This window comes from Orcinus orca, chromosome 13 (assembly GCF_937001465.1).
Source record: "Orcinus orca chromosome 13, mOrcOrc1.1, whole genome shotgun sequence".
Classification (NCBI taxonomy): Eukaryota; Metazoa; Chordata; class Mammalia; order Artiodactyla; family Delphinidae; genus Orcinus; species Orcinus orca.
The window spans coordinates 8,755,291-8,764,496 of record NC_064571.1 but is presented as its reverse complement, the minus strand read 5'-3'; the positions used below and the strand labels follow the sequence as shown (position 1 = coordinate 8,764,496).

At 40.6% G+C, this 9,206-nt stretch overlaps 1 protein-coding gene across 1 annotated transcript; it reads right to left on the bottom strand.

The window, feature by feature from the left end:
- Window positions 1-595: 595 nt before the first annotated feature.
- Window positions 596-1,317, bottom strand: LOC101278673 (ATP synthase F(0) complex subunit C1, mitochondrial-like). The gene is made up of 2 exons (XM_033401635.2): window positions 1,255-1,317; window positions 596-1,003 (listed from the first exon to the last, which is right to left on the bottom strand). The coding sequence occupies exons 1-2, from the start codon at window positions 1,315-1,317 to the stop codon at window positions 605-607; spliced, it is 462 nt and encodes a 153-aa protein (XP_033257526.1). The 3' UTR covers window positions 596-604.
- Window positions 1,318-9,206: the final 7,889 nt, after the last annotated feature.

Below are 9,206 nucleotides of genomic sequence, written 5' to 3'. Positions count from 1 at the left end.
AACAGGTTTTTGGTAGAATCTTTAGGATTTTATGCATATAAGATCATATTGTTTGTAAACAGAGATAATTTTCTTTCTTTCCAGTTTAAATGCCTTTTATTTTTTTCTTTGCCTAATTTCTCTGACTAGAGCTTCTTGTACTTGGTTGAACAGAAGTGGTGAAAGTGGGCATACTTGCCTTGTTCCTCATCTTAAAGAAATGCTTTCAGTTTTCATCATTGAGTGTGACATTTGCTGGGGGTTTTGCAGATGTGGCTTGTGCTGTGTTAACGTAGTTTCCTTTGAAAGTCTTTGTCTAGTAACTGATGCATGTGTTTCTTCAGAGATGGCTTCTGTAGATTTATTTTCTTTCTTTAAATGAGTATTTCCTCGTTTCTTTGTTTGCCTTGTGATCACTGAAAATTTGGCATTTGAAAAAATAGTTGCATCTCCAATATTTGCAGACCAAAATGCAAGACCTTTGCTAATTTATGGGCCCTTGAGGTTCTTTTCTTTTTTGAGTTTAGAGAAACATTGTGTTTAATGGTAAAGCTTAGCACAGTCCAGCAGCAGGCATGGCCTGGAGTCCAAGCAGCAGGGGTGGGTAGGAGACCTCCATGGAGCCTCACATGGCGAAATTGATGAGGAAGGCAACCATCAGATAGAAGAGCCACATAGCCTCAGATAGGGCAAAGCTCAGAATGGCATAGGAGAAGAGCTGCTGCTTCAGAGACGGGTTCTTGGCATAGCCAGTGATCAAGCTGCCAAACGCTCTTCCAGTACCGGCCCCTGAACCAAGCACACCAACTGTGGTGGCCGCTGTGTCAGTGTCCTGGGAGACCACACTGGTCTGGAACTCCTGCCCGGCCACCTGAACTGGGACACTGCTGTAGGAACGCTCTTCAGATGGGATCTCCGGCCTCATCAGGAAGGAGGCAGATGCAGGCCTGATCAGGCTCCTGGTACAAGAGTGGATCAGAGCAGGAGGAATGAGTAGTGCCCCGCTGGTCTGCTTTCTTTCTGTCTCCCGGCTTTAGCTCTAGGACTCTGGGCCCTTGAGTTTTGTGGTCATCCCTGGGTAGAGGCTGAAGATATTATCAGATGTTTTCTATGCATGTGTTCTGTCTGGGCTTGTGTGTGTGCTTTTTAAAAATTTCTTCTATATCCACAGCTGATTTCAAATGTCTTAATTTTGCAAAGAGCCTCACTCCAACTTCTTCTCAGAGCCTTAGATGCTCTGTTTATTTTTCTATTATTTTTGAGAAATTTTATTACTTGTAATGCCTTTCCCCCAAGCACCTGCATGTGTGCAGTTCCTCTGCGGTTGTCACATATCATGGCGCCCACTACTGTCTTCTGTGGCCTCTGCCAGTCTGAAATCCAGATTATGCCGCCATTCCCTTTTTGAGCTCCAAGTCAGGTGAGATAGAAGCCAGTCTCTGGGTCAGTCTACAGATCAAAATGTTGCCAACAAGTTATTCTCTGCTCCTTCTGTCCTGAGGAATGGAACTGGGAATCAGGCCACTTCATTCTGATCACACTGTGCTATACTGGGTGGGATAAGGGTGAGTAGAAGTGCTGTGAAATTTCCTACCATTCTGAATGTGATTTTTTTCTTGATGGGGCATTTGCTTGGTTGCTGTAGATCTTTGACTGGTTTCCAGAGCTCCTGTAAAGTTATTTTAGTCCGTCTGTAGTGTTTTGTTGAATGTTCCCCCTCAGGAAAAATGGCCTGGAGCTTCACCATCCACCATCACTCCTGGTGAAGAGGTTTTAGATACAACACAAAAAGCAGTCCATGGAAGAAAAAATTGATAAGTTAGACCTTCTTAAAATTAAAAGCTTCTTCTCTGAGAAAGACACTGTTAAGAGAATTGAGAGACAAGCCACAGCTCAGGAGAAAATACTTATAAAACACATATCTGATAAAGGACAGGTATCCGAATTATATAAAGAATCCTTAACAATAAGAAAACAAACAACCCAGTTTAAAAATGGGCAAAATATCTGCTCCGACACCTCAGCAAAGAATATGTCAAAGAATCACAAGAAAAGATGTTCAGTATCATTTGTCATTAGGGAATTGCAAATTAAAACAACACTGAGATACTGCTAACGACCATTAGAATAGATAAAAGTCACAGAACTGACAATATCAATTGCTGGCAAGGGTGCAGAGGAGAAGGAACCCTTGTTCACTGCTGTGGGAGTGCAAAATGGTGCAGGCAGTTTGGAGACAATTCGGCAATTTCTCGTCATGCAACCCGGCAAATTGTGCTCCTAGGTATTTACCCAAGTGACTTGAAAATCTATGTGCACAAAAATCTGTACATAAAGGTTTATAGCAGCTTTATTCCTAATCAACCCAAACTGGAAGCAGTCAAGGTGTCCTTCGACAGGTGAAAGTATAAACAAACTTTGGTCTGTCTGAACGATGGAACATTACTCAGGAATAAAAAGAAATGAGCTCTCAGGCCATGAAAAGACATAGTTTAATCCTAAGTGCATGTTCCTAACCAAAAGAAACCAGTGTGAAAAGGCTACGTACTGTATTATTTGCATCATATGACATCCTGGAAAAGGCAAAACTATAGTTAAAAGATCAGTGGTTTGCAGGTGTTTGGGGGGAAGGTGGGAGGGTTGAATAAATGAAGCACAGAGGGTTTCTTTAGGGTGGTGAAAATATTCTGTATGACACTGTAATTGTGGATATGTGACACTATGCATTTGTCAGAACCTATAGAACTTTGCAGCACAAAGAATGAACCTTACTGAAATAGATAGCTAGTGGGAAGCAGCTGCATAGCACAGGGAGATCAGTTTGGTGCTTTGTGACCACCTAGAGGGGTGGATAGGGAGGGTGGGAGGGAGACGCAAGAGGGATACGTAGAGCTGATTCACTTTGTTATACAGCAGCAACTAACACAACAGTGTAAAGCAATTATACTCCAATAAAGATGTTAAAAAAATATTAGGAGAAAAAAGAATGAACCTTACTGTACAAAAATTTAAAAAAATCATTTAGGAAGATCCCAGGATGGAATGAAAAATATGACAAAACAATCTAGCTTATTACAGATGCATGAAACAACCTCATTGAAGGGGACAGGGGAAAAGTTGCTGACCTAAATAACTTTGGAAATGAGTGTAGTTTGTACGACCAAAAGCAAAAGAAACTGCATATCAGCGCTCTACTCTAGTTGATAAAGTTGTTTCCCGTATGAGTTCAGGTTAGCAATTCTGATACTGTATACTGGAGTTGAATAATGGATAGCAGATGGTGGGGTCCAGTTTTCTCGTTGTTGGAGTGGGAGTTTACACATACACAAAGGGAGGAAGCTACGATGTTCCATATCATAATTAATTAGAGACATTAGTATGACTCTTGTTTAGCTTAACATAGATAGTTAAATATAGAAATAATTATAGATATGTATATATACAGGAGTTAGTATGCACATGTATATATTTTTGCCTTGTCAGCTGAGAGGGCCTAGAAGCAATGATCCTCTGGTAGCAACAAGCGTACCTCGCACTCAGATCTTGGTTTCCAATGCCATTCTCCAATAAAAGGAACTGGGGTCCTTGGAGAAATCACTGATTAGGGCAGAAAATATATAAGATCAGACTGGAGACTATTGTAGTGCCAGAAAATAAGGAAGTGCTCAGACGACCCCTGCCAAAAAAACCCACGCTGATGGTAGTGTGCAACAGGGCACAGAACCAATGGAAAGAGTTCCCAGTGGCCAAAGCTGAAACATTTTTGCACAATAAAATAAAGTAATACTGGATTATAACCCAAAGCATAAAGTAAAATTCCATGAGTATATACTGATACAAATAAATAATTGACTAAATAAATGAATAAATAAATAAATGGAAGAGAAGAGACAGAACTCCCAGGCAGAAGAATTCCAAATAATTTATGTAGATATTCCATCCTCAAGGAGGTAGAGCACAACTCCCACTTCTTAAGTCTGAGCTGTAGATAGTGACTTCATTCCAAAGACTGCAGCATGAAAACGAGGAATAGAAGAGTACAGATGGTTCCTGACATACAACGGTTTGACTTACGATTTTTCTACTTTATGATGGTGCAAAAATGATACATATTCAGTAGAAACTGTACTTTGAATTTTGATGTTTTCCTGGCTAGCAGTATTTGGTACAATACTCCTTCATGATGCTGGGCCGTGGCAGCGAGCCTCAGCTCCCAGTCAGCTGTGTGATCACAAGGGTAGAAAACACAGACACTTAGAATCATTCTGTGTCCAGACAACTACCCTGGTTTTCATTTTCAGTACAGTATTCAATAAATTACATATCTCATTCAACACTTTATTGTAAAATAGGCTTTGTGTTAGGTGATTTTGCCCAACTGTACGCTAATGTAAATTTTCTGAGTGTGTTTAATATAGGTTAGGCTAAGCTACGATGTTCGGTAGGTGAGGTGCGTCAAATGTATTTTCGACATGATATGTTCAGCTTATGATCTGTTTATCAGGATGTTACCCCATCATAAGTCGAGGAAGATCTGTAACTTTTATAGTGGAGAAACCTGACAGTGCCTCAACCAGGATGACGGTCAAGATCAACAGTGATAAGGGATGTTAATAGTATATACACTTCATATAACGTAATGAAAATGGCAGTATACCTCTGTAGTGTTCCTCCCAAGAACACATAACCCCAGTCTAATCATGAGAAAAACATCAGAAGAATCCAAATTGAGGGACATTCTATAAAATGCCTGACCAGTATTCACAAAATTGTCAAGGTCATAAAAAACAAGGAAAGTCAGGGAACGTGTCACAGACAAGAGAAACCTAAGGACACATGATGACTACATGTAATATGGAATCCTGGATGGCATCCTGGAACAGATAAAGGACGCTGGGTAAAATCTAAGGAAATAAGAATGAAATATGGACTTTAGTTAATAATAATAATGTCTCAATATTGGTTCCTTAATAATAACAATAATTATAATTACCATCCTAATGTAAGATATAAATGATGTAAGATATAAATACTGGGGTGTATGGCAGCTCTCAGTACTATCTTTGCAGTATCTGGAACAGGCACCATTTACTTATAATGTTTTTGGCCTCACCTCATTTGTTTTTCCCCGCCTCCTCTGAGATAGGACGGTCCTGTATTCATGTTGGGCAACCAAGGTGAAGAGAGCAGTAGTGAGTGTGGCAAATGTTCACTGCAGAGCTGGGATTGAAATCCAGTCCAGACCAACTCCACAGTCCCTGTACCCACTGTATATTCCACTTCTCAATGCCCTTCAGCCAAAGACCACCAGGAGCATACTTGTACTTGTACAATTTGAGCATATGCTTTGTTGATGAGGGAGAATACACTCCGTCGTGAACCTTGTTGTGTTCCAGCAATAGTGTGTGAAAAAGAACCTATTACAGGACTTGACCTCTGAGTAGGTCATTGGAGGGTATGTCTATGATTTGGAGGTTTGCTGCAGATTCAGTGCTGTTAGAATGTTGTCAAATTAGGGATGAAAGTGGGGACCTTACTACCAGCCTTACAGAAATAGAAAGGAATATAAGAGAATACTATGAATATCTGTATGTCAACAAATTAGATAACCTAGATGAAATGGATAAATTCATAGAAACACATAAACTACCAAATTGACTCAAGAAGAAATAGACATTCTGAATAGACTTCTAACAAGTAAAGAGATTGAAGACTTCCAACAAAGAAAAGCCCTGGTCCAACTAGCTTCACTGATGATTCTACTAAATATTCAAAGAAAAACTAACACATTCTTTTTTTAAAAATTAATTTATTTTTATTGGAGTATAGTTGCTTTACAATGTTGTGTTTCTACTGTACAGCAAAGTGAATCAGCTATACGTATACATATATCCCTTCTTTTTTGGATTTCCTTTCCATTTAGGTCACCACAGAGCACTGAGTAGAGTTCCCTGTGCTATACAGTATGTTCTCATTAGTAATCTATTTTATACATAGTATCAGTAGTGTATATATGTCAATCGCCATCTCCCAATTCATCCCACCCCACCCTTTGTTCTCTGTGTCTGTGTCTCTATTTCAGCTTTGCAAATAAGATCATCTATACCATTTTTTTAGATTACACCTATATGTGTTAGTATATGATATTTGTTTTTCTATTTCTGACTTAATTCACTCTGTATGACAGTCTCTAGGTCCATCCACATCTCTACAAATGACCCAATTTTGTTCCTTTTAATGGCTGAGTAATATTCCATTGTATATATGTACCGCATCTTCTTTATCCATTCCTCTGTTGATGGACATTTAGGTTGCTTCAAGTCCTGGCTATTGTAAATAGTGCTACAGTGAACACTGGGGTGCATGTGCCTTTTTTTTAAAGTTTTAATTTTTTAATTAAAAAAGTATTTATTTTTGGCTGCATTGGGTCTTCGTTGCTGCACATGGGCTTTCTCTAGTTGCGGCGAGTGGGGGCTACTCTTCGTTGTGGTGCATGGGCTTCACATTGCGGTGGCTTCTCTTGTTGCGGGCTCTAGGTGTGTGGGCTTCAGTAGTTGTGGCACGTGGGCTCCGTAGTTGTGGCTCACGGGCTCTAGAGCACAAGCTCAGTAGTTGTGGCACACGGGCTTAGTTGCTCCAGAGCATGTGGGATTTTCCCGGACCAGGGCTCGAACCTGTGTCCCCTGCATTGGCAGGTGGATTCTTAACCACTGCGCCACCAGGGAATTCCCGTGCATGTGTTGTTGTTGTTGTTGTTGTTGTTTGCGGTACGCGGGCCTGTCACTGTTGTGGCCTCTCCCGTTGTGGAGCACAGGCTCCTGACGCGCAGGCTCAGCGGCCATGGCTAACAGGCCTAGCCGCTCCACGGCATGTGGGATCCTCTCGGACCGTGGCATGAACCCATGTCCCCTGCATCGGCAGGCGGACTCCCAACCACTGTGCCACCAGGGAAGCCCCATGTGTCTTCTTGAATGAAGGTTTTCTCAGGGTATATGCCCAGCAGTGGGATTGCTGGGTCATATGGTAGCTCTATTTTTAGTTTTTAAAGGAACCTCTGTACTCTTCTCCATAGTGGCGTTGTCAATTTACATTCCCACCAACAGTGCAAGAGGGTTCCCTTTTCTCCACACCCTCTGCAGCATTTATTGTTTGTAGACTTTTTTTTTGATGATGGTCATTCTGACTGGTGTGAGATGATACCTCATTGTAGTTTTCATTTGCATTTCTCTAATAATTAGTGATGTTGAGCATCTTTTTGTGCCTCTTGGCCATCTGTATGTCTTCTTTGGAGAAATGTCTCTTTAGGTCTTCTGGCCATTTTATGATTGGGGTGTTTGTTTTTTTGATATTGAGCTGCATGAACTGTTTATATATTTTGGAGAGTAATCCTGTCAGTTGCTTCGTTTGCAAATATTTTCTCCCATTCTGAGGGTTGTCTTTTTGTCTTGTTTATGGTTTCCTTTGCTGTGCAAAAGCTTTTAGGTTTAATTAGCTCCCATTTGTTAAAAACTAACATTCTTTTAAAACTTTCAAAAAAGAGCAAAGAATACTTAACTCATTCTTTGAGACCACTGTTACCCTGAAACCAAAGCCAAAGACATCACAGGAAAAGAAAACTGTAGACCAATATCCCTTATTAATATAGGTGCAAAAATCCTCAAAACAAACAAAAAACATAGCAAACCAATCCAGCAGTATATTAAAAGGATTATACACCACGACCAAGTGAGATATATTCCAGGGATGCAAGGCTGATTCAACATACAAAATCTATCAGTGTAATACACCACATCAACAGAATAAAGAAAGAAATCCACATGATCATTTTAATAGATGAAAAGCATTCGACAAAAATCCAGCACCTTTCATGATAGAAACATTCAACAAACTATGAGTAGAAAGGAACTTCCTCTGACAAAGAACATCTATGAAAAATCCACAGTTCACATCATACTTAATGGTTTAAGACTGAAACCTGGGACTTCCCTGGTGGTCCAGTGGGTAAGACTCCACGCTCCCAATACAGGGGGCCCAGGTTTGATCCCGCCCCTGCCTGCCACAATGAAGATCCCATGTGCCGCAACTAAGACCCGGCACAGCCTAAATAAATACTGAAAACTTTCCTCCTAATATCAGTATCAAGACAATGATGTATAGTCTTGCCACTTTTTTTTTTTAAAATATGAATTTTATTTCATCAATTTCCCCTTTTTTTTTTTTTTTTTTTTTTGCGGTACGCGGGCCTCTCACTGTTGTGGTCTCTCCCGTTGCGGAGCACAGGCTCCGGACACGCAGGCTCAGCGGCCATGGCTCACGGGCCCAGCCGCTCCGCAGCATGTGGGATCCTCCCGGACCGGGGCACGAACCCGTGTCCCCTGCATCGGCAGGCGGACTCTCAACCACTGCGCCACCAGGGAAGCCCAGTCTTGCCACTTTTATTCTACATTGGACAGGACTTACTAGCCAGATAAATTAGGCAAGAAAAAGAAATGAAAGTTTCCGAATTAGAAACACACACACACACACACACACACACACACACACACACACACACACAAATACACACACCTTTGAGAGATAATAAACCAATTCAGCAAACTTGCAGGATACAGATGAACACACAAAACTTTGTTGTATTTCTACACAATGACAATGAACAAGCCAAAAAGGAAATGAAGAAAATATTGGGTTGGTCAAAAGGTTTGTTTGTTTTTTTCTGTAAGATGCCTGTAGTAGCACTTAGTTGTCTTTAACTTCATTCGAAACAATTTTGTTAGATTGTATGTGACAGCTGTCATATCAATGTGCATTTAAAGCAAGACATCAAAATTGGTGAATTTTTGTGTAGCTATTTTAATATTGAAGATGGAAGAAAAACAACATTTTCAGCATATTATGCGTTATTATTTCAAGAAAGGTAAAAATGCAACTGAAACACAAAAAAAGATTTGTGCCGCGTATGGAGAAGGTGCTGTGACTGACTGAATGTGTCAAAAGTGGTTTGTGCAGTTTTGTGCTGGAGATTTCTCGCTGGACAATGCTCCACAGTCGGGTAGACCAGCTGAAGTTGATAGCGGATCACATCGAGACATTAATTGAAAGCAGTCAACATTATATCACGCGGGAGATAGCGGACATGCTCAAAATATCCAAATCAAGCAGTGAAAATCGTTTGCACCAGCTTGGTTATGTTAATCGCTTTGATGTTGGGTTCCACATAAGTGAAA

Excerpts from the sequence above, each read along its gene's own strand:
- LOC101278673 (XM_033401635.2), bottom strand. The coding sequence starts at position 1,317 with ATGATATGTGACAACCGCAGAGGAACTGCACACATGCAGGTGCTTGGG. Across the intron at positions 1,004-1,254 it reads TTGGGGGAAAGGCATTACAA|ACAGAAAGAAAGCAGACCAG; the intron begins GTAATAAAATTT and ends TAAAGCCGGGAG.